The following is a 24,921-nucleotide window of genomic DNA, read 5'->3' on the forward strand; positions in this document are numbered from 1 at the left end:
TCTCGGGTGCGGGGGGTGCTCCTGGGTATCCCCTCTGCCGCCCTGGTCTGTCCTTTATGCCCCCTGCTGACCCCCGTGGTTTGGAATGTGAGCTGGGATGTATGTGTGTTGAGGGGCAGGTGGATGGGAGGGAGGGGGGTGTCCGAAGGCTCTTCTCTGATGGGCCTGGGGTCTGGGGGCCCGAGGGGAAGCCTTACTGTCCCTCTCTCCTTTGCCTCCCTTTCTCCCTGCCTAGGGTTCGATATAACACCCAACTACGTGGACTCCAGCCCCACTGGCATCGTGGTGTCCCCCTGGTGCAGTTGTCGTGGGAGCGGAAACATGGAGGAGGAGTGTGAGAAGTTCCTGAGGGACTTCACCGAGAACCCGTGCCTCCGTGAGTCCTGCCACGTCCTCCCCAGCCGGCAGCCACCCCCCACCCCTCCTATCCCAGGGGGCCCTGGAGCTCTGCCTGGCCATTCCCTCCTTCCCCGTGCGGTGGCCAGTGATGCCTGCGGGGCTTCTCCAGCAGGGGCGTTGCCTGCGGAGACCATGGGTTTTGTGCTCTTGGAGATTCACCCCGGAGCTGTCCGGAGGCCACTGGAGGCCTTCCACCTATGTCAAGTCAAGGCCGAAGGTTTCTGGTCTGTTATCCTGACAGTCTCAGCCAGGTTCCTTCAGGCACAGCCCTGTGGTGAGGTCTTAGCATCTGTCACTTTTCCCTTTAAGGATCGATTTCCCCTTGGAATTGGAGTTTCATCAGACTCCTAATCCGAAGGCTAGAGAGAAGGAAAGGTCAGCCACAAGCTCTGCCTGCCTGGTCTTTCTAGTCCGACGCCCTCGCTCTCCACACCCACCTGGAGATCTCCTCCCCCTTTCCTGCCCTCTTTCTTCCTTCCGTCATCTGTCCATCCTGCCTTTCTGACAGCACAGTGCTTGTCATTGAGCAGGTGCACCGTCAGGGGGTCACAGCCATCACAGTACGGTGGGGGAGGAACCGTGCTAGGGTGGAGGTCTGCAGAGGGGTCTGCAGAAGCCCAGGGTGGGGCTGCCCGAGTCAGCCTGGAGGAGGGGGGCCCTGAAGGCATCTCAGAAGCTGACCCACTTGGGGATCACTGGCCACCGGTCAGCTGAAGGGGGAGGGAGGGCCTGCTATTCCGCTCTGGGCAGAGGTGGGTTTCAGGAACTGCAGACCACTTAGCCTTGCCACACTGCATAAGGATACCCCGGGTCACCTGGATAGGTGGAGAGAGTCCTCCTGGTGAGCGCCCTTGCAGATCTGAAGGCGTTTGGATCTTAGGGTCCCGCAGGTGGCGGAGGTGGTGTGAAGCTCGCTGAAGGGGTGTCGGCAGGTGGTGCCATGGTCAGATCTGATTTCGGAAGGCTCACTCTCTGGTTCTGGTGTGGAGGGGGTGGGGGTAGGGATGTGGTTCTCACAGGTGACCCAACACAGAGACCTCTAGGGGGTGTCGTAGGTTGCTCGGGAGAGGACAGTACCCACTGATCCAGAGCAGTGGCGGGGGGTGGAGTGGGGGGGTGGGCTTGGTTGATGGCAAGCGGGTGGTTAGGGAAGTGTCCTGAGTAACCCAGGTTTGTGACTTGGGAGACTTGGGTGGAGAAAGATGTCACCGTCAGGACTGGGAACGCAGCGGGAGGCAATGTTGCAGTGGAGGGAGTGGTGCCTAGTTCAGGTGGTGACATGATGAACTTGAAGTGCACCTGGGACTTGGAGGTGGAGCTTCATGTAGGCTCTTGGCTTGGGGACGCAATTTTGTCCAAGAGGTCCCGTTAGTTGGTCCTGAGTGAATTAGTGTAACTGACTGAGTGGGGGGTGGATGAGGCCACCTGGGGAGGGGGACTACGTCGGGGGGCCACGTGAACGTGGTGGTCTGCAATACTGAATGCCGCAGAGAAGGTGGGCTTGCACCCTGGGCACTGCCTGCTCCTCGCCTCCCGGCTCCCCACACCCCACTTCTCCTCCTGTTTTCCTCTTCATTCCACATCCGGTACATTTCCTTTATTCCGGTTTCTCTTTTTCAACTTACTTCCTGCTCTTTTCTTCTCTCGATATGAGACCTTGGTAGCTCTCTGAAAGGGAGCTTCAGCCAAGTTAGTTTGGACGAGTTCCACTCCGCCCCCAGCTCTGGGCTATCACAGGGAAGGTCAAGTTTGGGATGGCAAGAGGCAGAGTGATGGAGGGGCCCCTGATTTCTCTCCCTGCTCTCTTTCCCCACAGGGAACGCCATCCAGGCCTTTGGCAATGGCACAGATGTGAACCTGTCCCCTAAAAACCCCTCATTCCAGGCCACGCAGGCCCCTCGGGTAGAGAAAACGCCTTCTTTGCCGGATGACCTCAGTGATAGCACCAGCCTGGGGACCAATGTCATCACTACCTGCACATCTGTCCAGGTGAGGGGATGCAGCTCTGCCGCTGGGGAAATGGAGCCGGGGCAGTCTGAGGACTTAGAGAAGTACCTGATGCCAGAGGCGAGGTGGGAAATTACAGCCTGGGGACCAGGGACGGGGCACGCAAGTTCCTCCCTTTGGATCAGGACCCAAGAGGCAGGAAGAGCTGATGGGGGCTAGTTTTCCATGGTTAATTCACTAAGTATCACCCTGCAAGTATCAGACACCTGTTCTGTCACAGGATTGTACTAGATACTACGGGGGTGCCGGAGAAATGGAATGGTTACCATTTACTAACCATCTACTAATTACCGGGTACTGCGCTAGTAGACTCTACCTATTTCATTGATTCTCATACAATGAGCTGTTGGGATTCTTGTTTTACACGCAGGAAACTAGCCATGGGGTGTTAGGCGACACACCCAAGGTCACACAGCTGGTTAGTGGTGGAATAAGATTTCAAACCTACATCTGATTCCAAAACCTGTGATTTTCATTTGTTTGTCCATCCGTCCATCCATGCATCCATCCATCCATCCAACGTGTGCTATGCATGCATTGTGTTCGACGTCTTATGCGAGATACTAGGGAGACGCTGGTGAATGAGGCTGATGCAGTCCTGTGTTTTGTGGTCCTTGTGGTCTTGTCGAGGGTCAGAGAGTTCAACAAGCACCAGACGTGGGCTGCGGTCAGTGCCACAAGATGGGACCACGTGGGTGGCATTGTGGAGACACAGGGCTCCCCACTCAGCCTTTCTCTCTGCTGAGCTATCCTCATGCTGTCACACCATTTGCTATAGTAGATTCTTTGCTTAGGATGTTGGTTCTAATCAGAACACACCCCCCCACACACACTCATTCACGCTCTCTCTCACACACACCCATATATACTCATATACGCACTCATACTCTAGAACAAAGAGTTTAAAAGAAGACCTTGTGCAGAATATCAGGGAAAACAGAGGAGGGGGGAAACAGTGAGGGTGTGGTGGTGGGGATAAGGGGATGTTTCAGGCAGGAATTGGGGCTGGAATTGCCAAGGAGGGGTGGGGTCTGGAGTCCAGCCAGTGGGGGCACAACGTGAGCATAGGTTTGGGGGCCGGGGGAACAGGCCCGGCTGCGTGTGGCAATGAAGATGCCAGTCTGAGTGGGGCGGGCTCGTGGGATCACCAGTGGGCACTCACTATGAAGTTTCAGTCTTGCAAGATGAGTAAGTCCTGGAGAACTGGTTACAGTGATGTGACTGCAGTTGACAGTGTTGTACTGTGTACTTGAAATCTGTGTAGACCTTAAGTGTTCTCAGTGCAAAAAAAAAAAAAAAGCAAAAAAAGAAGATGGTAGAAGTGTGAAGTGATGGATGTGTTGATTGACTCGTGGTGAGTATTTTACAATATTTATGTATATTGGATTGTGCACCTTAAATATATACAATTTTTTTTTTTTTTTGGCTGTGCCGCTCGGCTTGAGGGATCTTAATTCCCCAACCAGGGATCGAACCGGGCAACTGCAGTGGAAGCGCAGAGTCCTAACCACTGGACCGCCAGGGAATTCCCAAATAGATACAATTTTTGATGGTCAATATAACCTCAGTACAGCCAGAGATGAAGAGCAGTGGGCTTTCAGAATGCTGGTGTGAGACCTGAGCAGGGATGGGGCCTGGCAGAGGTGTCCCGGTCACCCCGGGCACCCCTTGCTGGTGCCCATCCTGGTTGGGAAGCCCACTCCCACTTCTCTTGCTGGTGGGCACCCTGTGCTGTAACAGCTGACCTCCAAGTGCCTTCAGGTCAGGCCCAGCGTGGGCCCCTCCATGACCCGCTCCCCTCCATTAGGCTGCCCCTCCTGATTTGGGCTGAGGTGCCCATGTCACCCTTGGGTGGCTCCTAATTACACTGAACATGCTTCAGCGGCTGCTGGCGGGGCTCGGGGTCCGCTCCACAGATGGTTGCCAGCTCAATTTCATGCTAGAGTGGCGGGCAGCTCGGCCGGTCAGGGCTGTGCCACCTGTCAGGTGACCAGGCTCTGGTGTGGTCCCTCTGGGTGCTGCCAACCTTCCTCCCCAGCCCCTTGGGGCTGGCCCACCGGGGAGATGCCCACTCAGCAGGGGCTGTGGACCCTTCCTAAGACTCCCACAGAGTCACTGTGGGCATGGAGAAGTTCAAAGCCCTGGTCTCATGCCCACCGCAGCCCCCTCAGTGCCTGATGACTCTGACTCCCTTTTTCCCCCCCGCTGTTTCCCTCCAGTGGTTTGCTAAACCATCACCTGGTTTCTTTCAGCCCCAGCCTGGTTTTCTGCAGACTCACCATCTGGGGGCTTGTCTTACACTTGGTTTGATTCCAGTGGGGTTAACACATGATCTGTATGAGGGATGACGTATGTGAGGAACCTTACATACATGATAGGTGTTTTGAATCCTGGAGGGCTGTCTGGCAGGGGGCTTCCCCAGGCCTGGCCTCAGGGTCCGTCCACTCGGGTCTGTTGACTAAGTCACTCTGGGTGGGACAGCAGGGGTGGACCTCCCAGGAGGAATGGAAGAGAAGCAGACCCTCATACGCCCGTTCTTTCTCACAGAAACTGAAAGGGAAGGGCCTCTGATTCTGTTTTAATTACGGTCTTTTATTTTTTTATTCTTTCATTTTTAAAAATTTCTTTCTTTATTTTAATTTTATTTTTGGCTGCGTTGGGTCTTTGTTGCTGCGCGCAGGTTTTCTCTAGTTGCGGTGAGCGGGGGCTACTCTTCCTTGCGGTGTGCGGGCTTCTCATTGCCGTGGCTTCTCTTGTTGCGGAGCATGCGTGGGCTTCAGTAGTCGTGGCGCACAGGCTTAGTTGCTCTGCGGCATGTGGGATCTTCCCGGACCAGGGCTCGAACCCGTGTCCCCTGCATTGGCAGGCGGATTCTTAACCACTGTGCCACCAGGGAAGTCCTAATTGCGGTCTTTTAAATGAGCACCTACTACTCTGTGCCAGGTGCTGGGCGTGCAGAGGGAATAAGCCCGTGTCCCTGCCCTCAGCTTGGCTGGAGGCTGGTGTGGGTGGTCTGTCCCTCCCCAGCCCGTGCCCCCGCCCTCAGCTCTGCTAGCTTGGAAGGGCTCTGTGGTGGCCCTTGCGGGGCCCTTGGGAATGACGGTAACCCACGGCCACAGAAGGGAGTCTCCGAGTGAGGGCAGAGACAGGGAGCTGAGCGAGGGAGGGAGGGAGGGAGAGGAAGGCTGCACACCCCAGACACCCCTGGAGAGAGAGGCACGATCACTTACATCTGTCCTCCTTCTTATCCACACGTGGACCCTGGGGGAAGCCTTAGGAACCTCCTTCACTGACCCAGAGATGGTAGCCAGGTGGGGACCCCACGTGAGCGATTGGATGTTAGCATCGGTGGGCTCTCTGAGAGCTCCAACCCAAATCCCAGAGGATGGAAGGCCAGTGAGGACGGTGACTTGTCCACAGCACCCCCGGCCCCCGGCTCCTGGACAGTTTTCTTCTGGCTGCACTGTGCTGCCTCTTCCTCCACATCCGCTCCCCCAAAGGACTTTCCCACAGTGGGGCGGGGTCTGGAATTGGAGGGACTCTTGTCTCCTTCGAGGGGCTGCTGAGCAGAAATGTGGGTGTCTTAGGTACCAGAGAGGAGCCGGGAGCTGGGCAGACCCCGAGTTGGCCCTGTGTCTGTGGTCCTTGACGCTCTCTGGAGTCTGGCTCTCATATGCTTCCGCTCCTGGCTGTGGTCCCCTCTCCGGGTGGCCCTGCCAGCCTGGGGCTCTCTGGAACTTGGAGAAAGTGTGGCAGAATCTACAGAACAGTGTCTCCCTCTGTCCCTGCTACACACACACACACACACAGACACAGACACACACACACACCCCTTGTGTGAATTCCCTCCCTCCTTCCCAGTGGTCCCTAAAGTGAGGAATCTACAGGAGGCCATCAATCTTGTACCCTCATCCAAGGTCCTTTGTTTCTGAAGCCCATCAGGCACCCCTGGTGTAGGCCCGAGGGCCAGGCTGAGCAAGATGCTGGCCCTTGTCCTCGTCAGTTCCTCTGAGCGAAGGGCGTCTCCTTCCCTTCTCTTCCAGCTCTCTGCCGTTGAATCCTACTTGGATGTCACCTCTCGGGTGGTCTCCTGGCTCCGCTCTGGCAGAACTGCCGTCTCCTTGCTTAGGGCCCCCACTTTGCCTCCCTTCAGCCCCCATCACGACGTGCTCTGCTCCCCGCACCAGACAAGCAGCCCTGGAGGGCAGGGGCCGCATCACCCCCTTGGTAGCCCTTATAACCGAGTGCTTAGTGCCTGGCGTCGAGTGGGTGCTCCACACGGGTCAAGAGAAAGAGCCCAGAGTTCCCGATCATTGGATTTATGGGAACTTCCTGCTCTCTGTTCTAGAAAACGGCCTGTTTTGTTGCTCGCAGGCAGCTCGATTCAGCTTTCCTCCCTCTCATTGATGCCCTCTGTGTGCCGTGAGGTATGAAGGTAAAGAAGTAGGTAAAGAAGGTGAAGATGCAGGAGGATTGGCTAGAAGGCTCTTTTGTCATAAGATGGGGCCTGGACCAGGGCAGTGCAGCGTGGGCGGGGCAGACTGGCAGTGGGTTCCCACTTTCCCTGGACTTGGTTTGTTTCCAGTGTCCTTGGTGTTCCCGGTGGGTGGCTCTGGGCCAGTTCGTGGGACCCTGTCATATCACCTTCTGCAGGGCTGCGGGGCCCTAGTAATGCAATCTCCTTTGCTTTCCTTGTCTCCACCAGCCAATTTCTGCTCTCACCCCTGCTAGTGCCCATCACATCTGGGGGAATTAAAAATGAGTTTGGAGGGCTTGCCGTGAACCCTCCTCACCACATGCCGGCCACAGGCTCAGCAGCCAGCAGCCACCTCCGTCTCCTCCTCCTCCTGCCTGTTCCCTGGATGGGTCTCTTACTCAGCACGCAAGCAGGTAGCTGTCAGAGCATGGGACCCAGAGGCTGGTCAGTGTATCCATATGCCTATTAGGCATCCATTTCTGATTTACAAATTCGGCTCGTTTCAGAGCTTTGAGAGGCTGATGCATTCCTTCTTTTCTTCCCTCCCTCTGGCTCTCCCTTGTAGTCATTCATTTATTCATCCATCAGTGCATTCACTCCTTTGTTCAATGTAAATTCTTACCGCATGTCACTCTGTTCCAGGCACTGAGGCTGACCAGCATATGAGGCTGGTACCTTGGTCCTCATACCAGCAGGAGGGAAAGGGTGCACGCTCAGAGAATTACGGGGCAGGAGGTGATGGGTGCGCCAGGGGGCTGGATAAGGCGTTATGGATGCGGAGGGGGAGGTGGCTTTGGGTTGGCAGTGGAAGCACAGGACTCATGGACCAGGTGAACCCTGCTGCTGGGCCTGGAGGAACAGGGAGAATTGAGGGCACGGAGATGCAGAGATGTGGAATTGGGAGGAGTGGGTGGGGAGGGAGCAGAGACAGGGCATCAGGGCAGCCCAGAGCAGCTGAGGAGGGGGCGGGTCCTGCTGGCTGAATCTGGCCTGCTGCCTGTTTGAATAAATTGAGTTTTGTTGGAACACAGCCACACCCTATTGTTATGCATTGTCCAGGTGCTGCAGGCAGAGTTAAGTTGGGACAGACGCCATGGCCAGCAGAGCCTAAAATTGTTACTCTCTGGCCCTTTGCAGAAAATGTTTGCCTCCCCCCGACCTAGAGGAGCACAGGCCATGCGTTTGGGAGAATGCAGGGTTCTGATATGGGAAGGAAGGGGTGGGAAGTCAAACCTAATTTTCAGGTTGAACTGGCGAGTGTGGAGAGGCCGCTGAAGGCTTTTGAGCAGGGATGTCGTGATGAGAAGTGTGATTTGGGAAGATAATCTGACAGCAGGTGGAGATTGGTTGTCGAGGAAGAGTGACTGGGGGATCTGTCAGGAGATTTTTGCAATAGTCAGTGATAGTCAATGGTCATCAGAGGTGAGAAAAGAGGGGTTGTACTAGGGGATGGTGGGGAGTGGAGGAGGGCGAGGTGTGTTACTGGGGGTGGTCGTGTGCAGGACGGAGGTCGGAGGTCGCCAAGGGCACAGATTTGGGGATGGGGCTGGGAACAGAAGCAGGGGACACAGGAGAGGGCCTGCCAGCTCCGGCCAGGGGTTTTCCCATAGAGACAACACTGGACTTGGTCCCTGGCACCTGCACATGCCAGACCCAGTTTCGGGAGTGTGGACAGAGGTGGCAAGGAAGAGGAGGAAGACGATAATTTCCTTCTAACTTCCTGAGCAAAGGGCCCCTCTGGGAGAAATTTCTAGAAGGATGAACCTTGTCTTTGCTGCCATCCTCCCTTCCTGCCACCAAGGTAATCGGGTGAGATAGGCATCAAGGGTGGTCTTGGGAGCAGTGTGACCTCAGAGGACAGCTGCACCGTGGGGGGCTTGGGGAAGATAGAGCTTCTTCCCCCTCCCATTTGCTGAACTGGGGCAGAGGTGACCTTGTGGGTGTTTATTTCTCTCATCTGGGTGTGAGCAGGGCTGTGACTCATTCATCTTTGGAACCCCCTGTGGGGAATGGTGGGGGGGAGTTAATGGTGAAGGAGGCGGTGAATTTGAGCCTAAGGCTTGGGCGTTAGGTAGTGGAACCTCTTTCTCTATGCACTTCCCCCATCTGCCACTTTCAGAAAAGGTTGGCTGACTGGCAAACACCCACACTGTTCTGTGTGCCCAGGGCTGGGGGAGAGGTCTTGGGCTTGCTGTTGGGGGAGATTACTGCAGCCTTCACCCCTTCACTGTCTGTTCTGTGTTTTCTAGAAGTCAGGTGGAGGGGTCCACTGGGGCCCAGACTTCTCCCTGGCTTTGCTTGCTGAGCTGTCAGGGTAGAGCTAGGATAGCCCCAGGCTACCAGCTGACCTGGGTCTCACCCTGCAGCCCCAGTCCTGGGAGTTTACTGGATCCAAACTCTGCTTTGCTCTGCATCATGCTTGGGGATTAAGGGACGTTTATACTTGTCCAGAGCTTTGCTGCGCCATACGCACGGTCTCATGTATCTCACGGTGCGTCAGTGAGGTTCGCTTGACTATCGCTATTTTATAGATGAGGAAACTGAGGTGCCAGTAGATGAAGGGATTTGCCGGGGGTCAGTGGCTGAACCAAGACTGGAGCCCTGGGCTCTGGTCTCTGGGGTCCTTCCTTGGATCAAGGGGCTGTTCCACGGGGATGGGCACCAAGGATTTAGGACCCTGCAGTCTAAAAAGGAAAGGCTGGGATGGGTCTCTGAGGACAAAAATCTATAAGCTGGATGTTGTAGCACTTGAAGGAAGCACTTGAGGACAGTGAGAGGAAGCCCAGTGTGTCACCTGGCCACTCAGCACGTGTTCAGTGTGTGGCAGGTCAGCCCTGGAGCCTGCCAGATGGAAATGCCGTTGGTTCAGAAGGGCTTGGGCAAGTACTGTGGATGACGGATCCAAGGTGGGTCACTAAAGGGGCATGGGGAGGGGTCCTGTCCTGATCTTCATGCAGCCCCGTCCTTTTCCCCCACCAGGTCCCTGTGGCCTGTCAGAGACCACACAGTGGGTCGGATTCCTTTGGCCCTGGTCCTGGGAGGTGGCATCCCTATCTCACGATAATATGGGTCAGAGGACGGGATGAAGGGGTCCTCTCCTGTTCCTTCTCCTCCCCCTCTCCTCCTTCCCCTCCCCCGATGCTCCCTCCTTCCCCCCCTACTCCCTCCCCTCCCCCTCTTCCCTACCTGGTGCTCCTGTCTCCTTGGGTGCTGTCTTTCCCTTTTTTCTCTACTTCATCCTTCCTCTCATTTCCTCTTACTTCTATCCCTTTCCTCCTTCTCCTCTTCCTCCTGCTGCCTATCTAATATTTGCCAACACCCCCTCCTGTCTCTTCCCTCTTAAGAGGAGACTTTCAAGTCCCAGCCACTCTGAGGAGCAAAGTCTAGCCATAGGCCAGGCGGCTCCAGAGCTGAGCCTTCAGATCTCACCTCCTCCCCCAATGGCTCCTCTCTATGTGGTTGACCCGGCTAAGTTGTGTCCAGGTCTGTGTCCAGGACCCTGGGTTCCCTGAGAGCTGGCATCCTGTCACAGAAGGTCAGGCCAAGAGGTCATCTAGTTTAGCTATTTTCTCAAACCTTATTTATTTTAAAGCCACAGACTATTTTTAAAAATAATTTTGTATATAACTCCAACATATAAAACAAGTCATCTCAAAGAACCAGCTTTTAGTTTTATTGATCTTTGCTATCGTTTCCTTCATTTCTTTTTCATTTATTTCTGATCTGATCTGATCTTTATGATTTCTTTCTTTCTGCTAACTTTGGGGTTTTTTTGTTCTTCTTTCTCTAATTGCTTTAGGTGCAAGGTTAGGTTGTTTATTTGAGATGTTTCCTGTTTCTTAAGGTAGGATTTTATTGCTATAAACTTCCCTCTTAGAACTGCTTTTGCTGCATCCCATAGGTTTTGTTTCGTCGTGTCTCCACTGTCATTTGTTTCTAGGTATTTTTTGATTTCCTCTTTGATTTCTTCAGTGATCACTTGGTTATTAAGTAGTGTATTGTTTAGCCTCCATGTGTTTGTATTTTTTACAGATCTTTTCCTGTAATTGATATCTAGTCTCATAGCGTTGTGGTTGGAAAAGATACTTGGTACGATTTCAATTTTCTTAAATTTACCAAGGCTTGATTTGTGACCCAAGATATGATCTATCATGGAGAATGTTCCATGAGCACTTGAGAAGAATTGTTTTGTTTTGGATGGAATGTCCTATAAATATCAATTAAGTCCATCTTGTTTAATGTATCATTTAAAGCTTGTGTTTCCTTATTTATTTTCATTTTGGATGATCTGTCCATTGGTGAAAGTGAGGTGTTAAAGTCCCCTACTATGATTGTGTTGCTGTCGATTTCCCATTTTATGGCTGTTAGTATTTGCCTTATGTATTGAGGTGCTCCTATGTTGGGTGCATAAATATATACAATGGAATATTACTCAGCCATAAAAAGAAATGAAACTGAGTTATTTGTAGTGAGGTGGATGGACCTAGAGTCTGTCATACAGAGTGAAGTAAGTCAGAAAGAGAAAAAGAAAAACCGTATGCTAACACGTATATATGGAATCTAAGAAAAAAAAAAAAAGTCATGAAGAACCTAGGGGCAAGACAGGAATAAAGACACAGACCTACTAGAGAATGGACTTGAGGATATGGGGAGGGGGAAGGGTAAGCTGTGGCAAAGTGAGAGAGTGGCATGGACATATATACACTACCAAACGTAAAATAGACAGCTAGTGGGAAGCAGCCGCATAGCACAGGGAGATCAGCTCAGTGCTTTGTGATCACCTAGAGGGGTGGGAGAGGGAGGGTGGGAGGGAGGGAGACGCAAGAGGGAAGAGACATGGGAACATATGTATATGCATAACTGATTCACTTTGTCATAAAGCAGAAACTAACACACCATTGTAAAGCAATTATACTCCAATAAAGATGTTAAAAACAAAACAAAACAAAAAAACAAGTCAAAATGGAGCTTCTTGGTTGAGGTGGGGGGTTGAGGACCAGAATCCCCAGCTGTCTGCCTGTGATTCCACACAGCCTCCTGTTTAGTGAGCACTGTGGGAGGGGGCGCCAGGGAGAAGACAGGGACCCTGGAGGGGGCAGAGACACAGCTGCTGTACCTGCAACAGTTAGAGCTGGAAAGGCTGCCAGGAAATATAGGTGCTGGGCTGCGTGGCACAGACCCTGACAGGCTACAGGATGTCATAGGTGGGGACCTAGCTGGGGCTGGGAGTTGCTCAGGGAGGTGACCGAGTGAGGATGGTGGGGGGCAGTCAGGTGTAAGCTAATGGTGACAGCGCAGCCTCTGAGGTGGGGTGGGCAGGCTCCCTCAGGCAGTGACCTCCCACAGCCCTATCTGGAGCTGCACTTGGTCCTGGACAGTGGAATCCAGTCCTTGGGTCCGCAAGGGCCTCCGAGCACACACCCTTCTGCAGGGATGCAGGCTGGTGGCTAGGCCGGGCTGGATCTTGGCACCCAGAGTCACTGGTGCTGCGGTCTTGAACAGGATCTTCCGTGGTTGAGTCCCTGATTCTGTCTCGGCTGCACTCATTGTCCCCATGATCACATTTCCACCTTCGGTAGTGACTCTGCTCTTGGCTAGGGGCTTTGTGTGACAGCTGGGGCCTTGTTTAGCTGACCAGATGCCTTGGGTGGTAGATTGCCTGCGATGTTCAAGGCATGATTAATACCTCTGGCCAAGAGCAGTGGTTTAGGCATAATTTCTTGGGCTTCCCAGTTGCTTCTGGTGGCCAGAGCCATTTGAGGCCAGTTTAGAAACATCACGTCTCCCAGCTGGTTCCCATGGATCACTATTATGCTGATGACAACAAAGGGCTGCTTATCACACATACCCTCTGGTCCTCATCCAGGTGGTTGTGCCAGGGGTGGAAAACCCTGGAGTCATCACCAAGCCGGCTTTCCTTCCTCATTCCTCACCTGGACCACAGAGCTCCCAGGTGCCACACATCTGTTTAGGATGGAACAGCCAACACCTGGCACCATGGCCAGATGTCCGCCTAACCTGCCCCAGTGGCAGACATCACTAATCAATCACAGCTCTCTTCCCCATGAGCCCAATGAGGACTCATGATTTTTCTGGAGCTGGCACTGGGATGCTGGTTCCGATCTGTGGCATTCATTCATTCACAGACATGTTAATGAGTGACGGTTAAGAAACAGTAACTGAGTATAACATTTATTGAGCTGCTGTTATACAAGGAAAGAAAACATGGTCCCTGCCTCATCAAGAGGAACTCTGAGTATGGTAGACAGACCTGGGAGTGGCTTATTGCTCTATTAGGCTGTAGGTTGGAGAGCAGAGTTAGAACTCTCTTCTTCAAGAGCCCTAACCACTGAGAGTGTCAGAGAAGGACAAAGGTCGCTGTGCTTCCAGTGATCTTTGCGTGTACACTGTGATGTCAGGGGTGGATGGCAGGGCCACGGGATGTGTCGTCTCATCTGAGTCATGGGACAAAGGCTGGCCAGAGACCCAGCCCCGGTGATCCATCCTTACTAGCGCCTTCTCTCCCACAGGAGCAGGGGCTGAAGGCCAATAACTCCAAAGAGTTAAGCATGTGCTTCACGGAGGTGAGTGAGGGCCTGAGTGGGGGTGGGTGCCGGGGGCTGGGCCAGAGGGGGTTGTTTTCCAGGAGAGCCTTGGACTTGAAGCTCCCAGATTCCATTGCATGGACTGGGCTAGCTGAGCTTCTGGCCCACCTGGACCTGGGTAGGTGCTCACTCTGTTGGAGGTGAGGGGGGGTGGGTGTAGATGTTGCAACCAGGGCCCTTACTTGTCTCTTGAGTGAGACGCAAGAGGCTGCTCTGAGCAGAGGTCCTGGCAAGCCTTCCTGACTCTTTAAGACAAGTGTTCCCAGCAGCCTGCTCTGTGCTGGTTCTGTGACATTGTGGAGGTGGAGAGATGGCACAGGACATGGGCCCTTCCTTGAGGGAGCCTCAGCACAGGGGTAGATCTGTGACTATGTATATGTATAGCGTATATATAACTTAGAGGAGAAGTAAAGTTAGTGTACGAGTCTGCAGAAGGAGAGAGAGTTCAGACAGGGGTGAACTGCAGTGGAGGCTCCGTGGAGGGGGGGATTCCAACAAATTCAGGAACCCGGAGAACGGAGCTTCTCTCTTCCCCCCTCGCCTCCCCTCCCCTCTCCTCTCCAGAAGCATGTCCTGTGGACCCCGGAACTTTCTTCCTTTAGATCTTTATACCATCCCCGTCCTCGCTGGTCTGCATCAGCCAGGCAGGGAGAGCAGCCCGTTTCCCTGGGGGCTGCTGCCTTGTTCCCCGAGTAGTCAGCTGAGGCACAGCCCAGCTCCATGGAAGCCTGGCTCTGTGAAAGAAGGTCCCCTGGGTGACCAGGAGGGCAGGGGCCTTAGTGCTCCACTTCCAGAGTCCTTTTTTTTTTTTTTTGCCTGATTCCAGCCCTACTGACTCGTTTGTCCTTCTCTCTGCTTCTGTTACCGCTTCTGCCTGGCCACAGCTCACGACCAATATCATCCCAGGGAGTAAAAGGGTGGTCAAACCTAACTCAGGCCCCCGCAGAGCCAGACCATCGGCTGCCTTGACCGCTGTCTCCTTCCTGATGCTGAAGCTGGCCTTGTAGGCTCTGGGAATCGCGTTGGGAGATTTCCGAAAGCTACACGGATGAGAACACCCGCCTGACAAAATGGAAACACACACAGACACACACACACCTTGCAAAAAAAAAAAAATGTCTTTTCCTACCTTGTCTCTGAACCTATCTCCTCCCAGGTTTCTTCTCTGGAGAAGTTTTTCTAAACCAAACAGACAAGCAGGCGGGCAGCCTAAGAGCTGGCCCAGAGGTCCCCTGGCAGGGGAAACCCAGTGCTGACAGGGCACAACGGTCTAGAGATGCCCTTCACTTTCTTCTGGTGTTTTCCTCTCTGGACCCTGCTGACATGAGAGACCAGGATGACGTCCCCACTGCCTAAGGGACATGGGCTGGGGCAGGAGGGCTGCCACTCTTCTCAAGCTCCCCACTCCGGGGACCTGCCGGGGGCTGGCAGGGGGCGTTGGCAGCAGAGCAGTGAGGCTGCCCCCCCCACCCCCCGGAGTCCAGCTGGGTACCTTCAGCACCTCCAGGTGGCTTCAAGGATGGAGGTTATTTCACCTCCCTTCTCTGAGGGCTGGATCTGACCTGTGGAGGGTTGTGGTGCTGAGCCCCCTTGACCTCCACTGTAGCACAGAGTGGGAGGCTGGGCAGTTCCAGGGGGCTTGGGAGCCCAGCCTGCCTGGGAGATCCCGTTGGGGGTTGGGAGCAAAACTTGGATACCACCTCAAGGCTGATTCTTCCTGCTTGGTGGCAGGAGTTTTGAAATCAAAGAGAAATGATTTTTTTGTCCACTCCCTTGGTTTCTCTTGGGTCCATTTGGTGGGTCTCCCTTGGGAGGGAGGGGCTGGCGCCGAGAGGGACAGAGAAGACCACCGTGGCCCGTCTACCTGCACCACGTTCTGGTCTCTGCGGCTCTCTCCAACTCTTTTCTCTCTGCCTCGCTCTTCTCTTTCCTCATTTCCGAGACGTACGCACACTGTATGTACATAACATGGCTCCTTTCTCAACATATATGTATATACACATCCGTCCGTATACATATATCGTGTGGTTCCCCCTCCTTTCCTTTTTTTAAGGAACAAAACTAACGAAACAATACCCTAACAGATGAGCGAAAATGTATTATTGTAAAGTTTATTTTTTTTAATAATGTTGTCTATAATGGGAAGAAAAGGAGGTTGGCTCCCTGTGTCCCCGCCCCAGTCGGGTTGACTGGGCAGCGGAAGGGGGTTCCTGATCCATATCACGCTTAGCAGAGGCTCCAATAAACGTACTAGGAAGCAGTCTGCCTTCTGCCTCACTCTGGGTGTGTCTTTGCCCCTATTTTGTTCTTGGCCCAGTGCCAACCTCTTGGCTGCTTCCCGGGGGCTCCTGGTGGGCCTTGGGAGAGCCTGTGTGTCCACGTGTGCACGCGTGTGTCTGTTGTGTGTCCTCGGTGTGGGTGATAAAGCTCTGTTAGGAGACGGTGGGGCTGAGGTCCCAGCTGTGCTGAGCCGGCGGGCTGTTCACCTGTCATCTCCTCCCTCCCTTCCCAATCAGCACCAATGCCCGTTGGTCCCAAACTGGAAGAGAATGAAGGTAGCCGTGGGGATGGTGGGGGGAGACAACCTGACATCACATCTTGTGGATGTTTTTGTTTGAAGGCTGCCTGGGTGGCCCTGTGAGGTGGCACAGTTTGTCTTATGTAGAGTGGGTGGTATCTTCCTGCTGGGACTCCTGGTTTTTTTAAGGTATGTGATTGTGAAGGCAGAGACCTGGCCTCTTGGGTCCCAGCAGAGAAGGAAGACAATTGTGGTCCATCCTTTTTCTCTTTTTCTCCATTTGCCACCCAGGCTCTGCCCGGACATTGGGCCTGCCATATTCTCTTGGAGAGATTCCCCTTCAGAGAATACTAGGGGAATGCCTGCTGGCCGAGTGTGTGTGTGTGTGTGTGTGTGCGTGCGCGCGTGCTGGCGAGTGTGGGCTCGTGTGTGTTCAGGGCATGTGTGAGTATGCACACAGCAGGAGGGAGGAGGGAAGACTGCCAGAAGGGATGGTCCTTGTGTCAGCATGACCTTCAGGGCTGCACATGATACCATCCTGTCACCCACTGGAGATGAGATGCTTCTCTCTCCCAATCCTGGGTCCCCCCAGTGGCTCTTGTTCCTGGCTGCACACGCACTAGGAACATTGGTCCCTGGTGGTGATCAGGTTGGTGTGCTATGTTCCAGCCTCTGACGGAGGGACGGTGAGCCAGCCCGCCCTCTTCCCCAGCCACTGCTGGCCTTACGTGGGTAGAGCAAGGTAGAACAGCTGTGGAGTTCAGCTGGCAATCCATGTTCTTTGCAAACAGCAATGACTGATTCACTTAGAAGGCTTTGGAAGAAGTTGGCTTATAGAGTCAGTGGGAGATGGGAGGACCAAGGGAGGCTCGGGCAGGAACCAAAGGACATTTGAAGGGACAGAAGGCACAATCTACAGGGTCAGCGTGCCACTGTCTCTGTGATGAACGACAACCAACCATTGTCATCCAGCTGGCTCAGCTGGGGCCTTGTGCCTACCTCCTGCCCCACTTGGGTGGGAGAGGAGGCTATATGTCACGTCTGGCATCCCTAATGGGAGATAAACCCTTGGCTTGCATCATGGGGGAGAGAAAATTTCCCCAAAGGAAATGGAGGTGCCATTATGAAGGAGGGATAGAGGCTGGGCAGCTTTACTCTGCCTTAAAACATCTCCCCACCCAGGTATAACATAGCTGAAATTTTACCATTAAATATTCATTCCTTTGGTTGAGATGATTCCTGTTCTCCATGATCCCCTCAAAATATGTAAATAAAACTGGGAAGAATAAAGTTTCACTATCTTAATGCTGATTAGTTTAATGGTTTGAATGAATCTTAGTAACACTAAGGCATTTGAGCCTACACTTTGAAATTAGGCTAGGGGGACAGATAAGTGGAGAGAAGCAGGAAAGGAATTGAGACAAGATTGGTAGGGGCCACCGGAGATCTGAAATTACTTTCGCGTTCTTTCGGGGAGAGTCATCCACATGAAGTACAGGCCCACTGTGCCTTTACTGCAGAGTCAGCAGTTTGTGCAATGAGCTTTTTCTTTTTGCCACCAGCCCCATGGGGACCGCTGATCTGGGATATGCATCTGTCTGCAAGGCTGTCTTATCCTGTTTTCTAAGCTCTAGTTTACTGTCAAGACTGAAACCCTGTAGGGATGCTTCTGCGCCCTCCCTGGGGAAGCTTCCAGCCTGGGGCAACTGTGGTTCTGCCCAGAACCCAGACATCAGCTTCCTGCCTGGCCCTTGCCCTGCCGCCCTCCTCTCAATGCAGCTGGGACCACTCGACTGGGCTAAAGGCCTAGAAGAGACCTGCAGCGGCAGTGGGGGATCCAAGGAGGCTGGTTCAGGGGCTCAGAGGACTTGGAATCCAGCGGGCCGCGCCCTGGCCCTGGGCGGTCCTGGTGTGTGGGCCGCGTGGCTGGTTCCCTGCCTTGTTCTGAGATCAGACACAGAGTTGTTATCTCAGTTCCCTGCACCCCAGGCCCTGTTTGGCAACACAGGTTTCCCAGGATTGCTCAACGCTGCTCTCATGAGTCCTTCCAAGGATTTCATCCCCAGGCCCCAGCTGGGCCCGGCTGTGGCAGCTCCAGGGCTGGAAAGAGGGTACATTTGGGGGTGAGGCAGACCTGGAGTTGAATTCCAAATCTGCTGATCACCAGCTGGGTGACCATGTCCAATCTGAGCCTCAGTTTCTCTATCTGTGAAAAGGGGCCGGCAGTCCTGCCTCATGAGGACAGTGTTGGGATTAAATGGGATACCCTGCCAAGTGCGTGGCACTCAGCTACGCCCCTCCCTTTGCCCGGTGGCCACATGACGCTGGGCCTCCGTAGATTCTCAGCTGCTGCCTGGCCGGCCAGGGTTCCTCCTCTTGGCAGCGGGAAGAGCTGTGCTGGGGTCTGTCCTTGGAGCTTCTCCCTTCTTCCTCCTCCTCTCTGTGTCCTGAGATGCTTTCATGGATTCCCTGCGGCAGAAACAAGAAATGATCACCATCAGGCCCCTGGACTCTGCTCTTGGAAGCATTGCCAAGTGGAGTTAAGAGGGCGGGGGTGGAGGCGAGGGAAAACAGGAAACTTCCTCCTGTATGTAAAGCAGAGTTGATTTGATCTGCAAGTCGCTGAGGGCAGTGGCTACAGAACATCCAAATATCACGCTCCCAGGAGTCTGCTCTCTGAGTGGCCACCCCCTCTCCACTCGAGAAGGCAGAAGATGTGCCTTTGCCGTGGGTGTGCCAGCTCAAAAGTGAGACCAGGGCGCAGTGACTGGCCTTGGGAGCTGGGGCAGGCAGGCTGGCGTGGCATCCCTGGTGGGGCCCAAGGCAAGACCGGAGCAGCTTCACCCCCAGGGGTTTTGACGAACTCCCTGCAGGGAGGGAGCCCCATGTCTGCAACCCAAGCTTTTGGGAATGAGTTCTGAGTCATCTTGATGCTTTGTGAGCAGAACCGCCTCCCCTGTGACTTCCCTATAGAAAAAAGGGCTGGCAATGAGGCGGGAGTCTGAGGACATACTCAAGTCCATATTCTCTCCTCCTGAAGTCTGGGGTGTACCTGGAGAGGGTGTCAGGGGACCTGGGCTCAAACTCTGGCTTGGCCACCCATCAGCTAGCGACCCTAGCTAAGTCACGGAACTTCCCTGAGCCTCAGAAATGTTGCTCTAGATTGGGGATTGGCAAACATTTTTTTTCAAGGGCCAGGTAATAAATATGATAGGCTTCGTGGGCCATGGCGTCTTGGTTGCAACTACCAACTCGGCCAGTGTAGCTTGAAAACAGAGGCAATACGTAAGAGATGGGACCTGGCTGTGTTCCAATAAAACTGGATTTACAAAAACAGGCCCAGGCTGGAGTTGACCCCCCTGTTCTAGATGATCTCTGAGACCAAGCTCTCAATCCCAGGCTCTCTGACCATAGGGCTTTGGTGGCAGGAAGTGATGACGGGTGGTGGGGCTGAAATCATCCGCAGGTCGGAAGAAGAGAGAGGGCAGGTTGCCACTGCGACAGGGAGGTAAAGGCAGATGAGCTGGTGGAAGAGGACGCTGGGAGGAGAAGCCCCACATTGGGCAGGGGCTGTGGGGGAGAGTCCAGGTAGCCTGTGGGCCATAAAAACATAGGTGTGGTCTGGAGCATGAGGGCTGCACGGGTGATTTTGAAGTTGTCCTCTGTACAGGGGCATCGGGCCAGGAGGGCATATGAGCTTGCAATTCAGCTGCTCTCAACTCATCCATCCGTGTATCCACCTGAGCCCTAAGGAGGGGGTGCCATTCCCTGGTTTGCAGGAAGGCACCAGAAGGACCTGTGGTCCAGGGCAAGGGAAGCTGCCGCTCCAGGGGTGTGAGGGCAGAAGTTCTCATGTGAATGCAGAGAAGGTCCAGCAGGGCAGTGGGGCTCTGAGAGCCCCTGTGTGGCTGTTGGCAAGTCACTTAACCTGGCCGGCCCCCACTTTGCTCGTCTACAAAGGGAAGGGTCAGAGACGCTGCTCTCCAAGGTTCCCGTCCACAGTAGGATTCTGTGATTCTATGACTGCCAGTTATTTCTGAACTCATCAGCCTGGCACAGAATAACTTGGAAGGAGGCGGAACTCATCTCTCTTTCAATAAACACCGCCACCCTGCTTGGTGGCTCCAATTTGTCACCAATCATCTTATGCAGAACTGCAGACTGCTGCCTTGGGTCTCACTCTGGGTATGGCTGACGGTAGTGCCCCTCATGCTTTGCCCCATTTCCTCTTTTCAGACAACTGTGTTTCCTGGAAAGTTCATACCCATCGGCCACATGGAGCAGCCACCTGGCCGGCCCTGGCCTCCCTCCCTGGGTACGGTGCTCTCTAGTCACCACTTTGACCTGGATCCTGCTGGGCAGTCAGAGGTCACAGAGCCTCCCCCACTGGGACCAGCCAGGCAGAAGTGACTAATTCTCATCTAACGTCCCCGTAGGAGGAGTTTGCATAATTACCACCATGAGCGTGATTCAGGGTGCTGAAGCTCTTGCAGCCAGAAGAGAGGCTTCCAGGAAAACCTCCCCCTTGATTTTTCCCGAGCCTGCATGGTGGACTGACCTCTCTCCTCTCCTCCCCCGCCCACCCACATGCGGGAACGTGACAGTTTAAAATACAGGCCGCAGCTCTCACTCTTCTCCATTTCAAGACGAGAGTCCAGCCTGGTTGGCCAAACAAATCCTTGTGGGATAACACCACTGGCTCAGTCCAGCCTCCACTTTTATCCTCAGTGGAAGATGAAAGGCCTTTTTTTTCAGGGGCCCCAGTAACCTGAAATCACTCTTATTAATTCTCACTGTGTTAGAAAGCTGGGTGAGTGTGAGGCCACAGTGACATGAAGCAGGAAAAGGCCTGCCTCCCGGAAGTATAGGTATAGCATTTCTACCTGGGGGGCTGCTGAAATCACCTTCTCTCCCAAATGGAGGAGACTTGACTTTATTGATGATTGGAAATGGTCCAGAGATGCTGTCATCCCAGGGTATGGCGATGACCCCTCACTAGCCCCTCAAACTCACCCAAACCCGTGCATCTCTCTGTCCAGCCCAGGGCAGCTGTGGAAGGACAGACCTAGAAAAAGCCTGGGCAATCTGGGGAGCAGCTACAATTGCTGGGTCCCTCCCTGCCGCGAGTGGAGGGGGGGCTGAACTAGTGCCGTGGGCCTCATTCCTCTTGGGCGTCGGCTGGCGGGACTTCCTCCACTCCACCCCATCACCTGCCCCGAGTCTGCGGGGGGAAAGGGACCCCACTCAGAGAGCAGGGTGGGGCTTTCTTCCCCACGCATCAGGGGGACAGCTCAGCCTGGCCCCGTCCTGGGCATCTCCATGTGGACTCAGGAATCCACATCCTCAGCATAAAATTTGATACGCTCAAGACAGTGGGAGGACTGGGGGTGCCACCTCCATCTGAATAACTGTAACTGATCATGTGACTGATTTCCGGTGGGAGATCGGTGCTCCCGGGGGCCCCCTCAGGTTCTGTTCATCATCTGCAGGACCTCTGACTTCTATCCCTGGGGGCTGTTCCCCCAGAGAATCTGCCATCCCCCCCAACCCCCCCTCCATCCTCTTTGTCAGGCCGGGGCTGTGGCCTCAGACACCTTTCCTTACTGTTGAAGCGACTCCAGAGCCTCCACCTTTGGCAGGTGGGCTCTGAGACCACAGGTGTGGGCTCTGGGTACGGCCCTGGCTGTGCCCCGAGGTTAGCTGACTCCCCATGGCCGTGTCTTGTTAGGAATTCAGCTTGGCGCACACTTGGAATCGTTCTCTTCCAGGAAATCTGTCTTTCATCCTCTTCCTTTTGAGCCTTCTTCTGCCTGGCTGGCTTTCTCCCTCGTCACCTTCTGGTGCAGGCATTTTTGTTCAGCGTTTGCAGGCCCTGGAGAAGTGAGGCTTTCTCCCTCCAAGTCCTCTGCTTCAGGTCAGGCTGCTCTTCCTCTCAGAGGCTGGATCCAACTGAGCAGCATCTCGGGGGACCATCCACCCCAAGTCCCTGAACTGGCCTCCCTGTCGCCATCATTGCACCTGCATCTCCCCATTGTCTGGTCCAGCCCCTTTGTAGGGTACTCTCCCTTCCACGGGGAGTGGAGTTGAGAGCAGAAACTATGAGGTTGACATCAGTATGTTAGGCAGCCTCCTCCGCTCCTGTGGTTTGTTCAAGTATTGCCATTTCCCCCCTAGTTTTAGCCTCTTCAGATTTCACTGCGCATTTTCTTGCATCCCTCTACAGCCTGGGCCCAAGTTCCTCTCATTTGAATTAACTGGGGAGTTAAGGTAGACTCATCTAAATGAATAAAAAATCTAAACTATAGAATCTTGCTTAACAAATGTAGTCTAATATCTAAAGTAGGCCTTGGAATGGCCTGGAAGGTCCCCAGGATCCAGTCTGGCTGCCTTTCCCACCTCCTTTCCAACTGTTCCCCCCCTGCCCCGACTCTGCTCCAGCCACCTGGGCCTCCTGCTGTTCTTTGAACACACCAGGCTGGCTCCCACCTTAGAGTCTTTGTAGCGGCTGTTCCATCTCCCTCCCTCCCTTCCTTCCTTCAGGTTCCCTGCTCAGATGTCAGCTAATTAAAGAGATCTTCCTTGTCCAAGGCACGCTTCCTTGCCCCCTACTTCAGGACTTCCCATCTTGAACACTGACTTTCCCAAAGCTTATCTCACTTACTTATCACCTTCAGATCCACTATACTATACATACACATATATGTTCATGTGTGCGCAGAGTGTGTGTTGGGTATTTATTATCTACTTCCTTCTACTACAATGTAAACGCCAAGAGGGCAGGATCTTCATCTTTTGTGTTTTCAGCACCGTGTCCTTAGCACCTACTACAGTGCCTGGCAGAGAGGAACTTCAGCAAGTGTTTGTTGATTGACTGAAAGAAAGTAGATATGGAATTTCAGTGGGTCCCAGGAGAGTGTGCAGGTGGAACACTGAGAAAAAATGAGGAACAGAAATCTGGACTTAGTATATTGAAGCAGAAGCCCAGGGAGTGCTAGCCTGGGCCAACTTTTCCCTTGTTGAAGCAAGTCCGGAGACTACATAGTATCCCAGGCCACACCGTGTGTCCTCAGCAGCAAGGCTGAGGCTAGAAATCCAGACTCTATTTCCTAGTCCGATCCTCCTTTTTTTCTTCTCTTAGGCGGTTACATACATACCCTGAAATCTCATTTAAAAGAATTAATTTGCTCAGCAAACTCTCTTCTGTTGGGTAGAACAAAGAGAATTTTGGTTCAGCCATTGAAGCACCGTGGATCTCAGCCTGGTTGGAATTGGGGAGGATGTTGAAGGGAACCCTGTGGGGAGAGCTTCTTGGTAGCAGATAGAGACTCGGACATCTGTTTAAACAAGTTCAGCTGAGTTCCTCTGCGGGAAGCTTATCTCATAATGAAGCCGACTGTCATCTGGATTTCTGCATCTTGTCCCTTTAAATAACCTCATGTCCTGGTTTACCCAGCCTCAACCTCCTAGGGAAAAAAAAAATGACATTCCAGTGCAAAAAAGCCAGGCTTCTACAAGTCTCTTTTTGAATTTGCACCAAGAGTGCATGCTTACTCTGCGCTGTGGCCAGATGTCTTGGTAAATAAGCTGGGAAGTTAGTAAGGAAAAATCAACCCAGGGCACGTGCCTGAGCGTGGAAGTGTTAAGGAGGAGCCTGGTTAGAGAGGGAGGAAAGGGGAGCGGGGTGGGGGGGGTTGTTATTTACTAAGTGGGAACTACTGATAATGAAAGGGGAAACCCAGACTTGCTTGTTCAGGTATGTGATTGAGAAAGGCCACCAGCCGAGGGACAGGCAGCTTGTTGAAAATCACCAAGCCATCATAACCGAGATCAACAGCTGCCTCTCGAAATGGGGAGGAAACATACAATCTCAGGAGAGCGATAAAATGGGAAGATTCCAATGTGCTCTGGTGGACAGACACAACTTCATGAAAAGTCCATTTGGGTGAGGGCCTCTATAGGATAATCATCCTCCTGGCCAATGGTGATAGAGAGTGAGGAGCATTGGTCAGGGGCCAGGGCTGGGGTCAGAGGCCAAAGTTCCTCCACCTCCCTCTGGTCAGGGGTCACAAAGATGCTAACTTTTTTTTTAACATCTTTATTGGAGTATAATTGCTTTACAAAGGTGTGTTAGTTTCTGCTGTATAACAAAGTGAATCAGCTATACGTATACATATATCCCCATATCGCCTCCCTCTTGCATCTCCCTCCCTCCCACCCTCCCTATCCCACCCCTCTAGGTGGTCACAAAGCACCGAGCTGATCTCCCTGTGCCATGCGGCTGCTTCCCACTAGCTATCTATTTTACATTTGGTAGTGTATATATGTCCATGCCACTCTCTCACTTTGTCCCAGCTTACCCTTCCCCCTCCCCGTGTCCTCAAGTCCATTCTCTACATCTGTGTCTTTATTCTTGTCCTGTCCCTAGGTTCTTCAGAACGATTTTTTTTTTAGATTCCATATATATGTGTTAAGATGCTGACTTTTGAAGACAAAGGAAAAGGGAGGGACCAGGAATGGCCAGCCCTGGGTCTTAAGTTTTCTAAATTTGCTGATGATCTTGTACTTAAAAGAATGCTCAGTGGAGCTCAGCGGATCAGCTCTGTCGATTTCACGACTGCGGGGTCACACATGTTTTCTCTTTCTGATGCTCTTGTTCTGCAGTGAGGGCCCCTGGGATATGTGTACACGAGTGGGTATATATATATATGCGCACATGTAGAAGTTGCTTGTTGGCAGAACGCAGAAGATGGGTGGAATTTTTTCCTCTTATACAGTTCTCTGAACCAAACCCCGAGTTCCTTCGTGGGAAGCTGACTGACTAGCAAATCACAGGAAGTGGACAGAGAAATGACCGGACTGTATGAACGCTGCCTCTTTGGCCTGGCCCTCCATCCACGCAGCTTCTTGTGGTCTCA

General features: G+C 53.4%; 1 protein-coding gene across 1 annotated transcript in view; it reads left to right on the plus strand.

Moving 5' to 3' along the window:
- The window catches only part of GFRA2 (GDNF family receptor alpha 2), a 98,138-nt gene extending 82,397 nt beyond the window's left edge, over positions 1-15,741 (plus strand). The window contains exons 6-9 of the mRNA XM_036855681.1: positions 236-376; positions 2,216-2,388; positions 13,414-13,467; positions 14,373-15,741. Coding sequence (XP_036711576.1) covers positions 236-376; positions 2,216-2,388; positions 13,414-13,467; positions 14,373-14,495 — 491 coding nt within the window. The 3' untranslated portion in view covers positions 14,496-15,741. The remainder of the gene's footprint in view (positions 1-235; positions 377-2,215; positions 2,389-13,413; positions 13,468-14,372) is intronic.
- Positions 15,742-24,921: the final 9,180 nt, after the last annotated feature.

This window comes from Balaenoptera musculus, chromosome 6 (assembly GCF_009873245.2).
Source record: "Balaenoptera musculus isolate JJ_BM4_2016_0621 chromosome 6, mBalMus1.pri.v3, whole genome shotgun sequence".
Taxonomy (NCBI): Eukaryota; Metazoa; Chordata; class Mammalia; order Artiodactyla; family Balaenopteridae; genus Balaenoptera; species Balaenoptera musculus.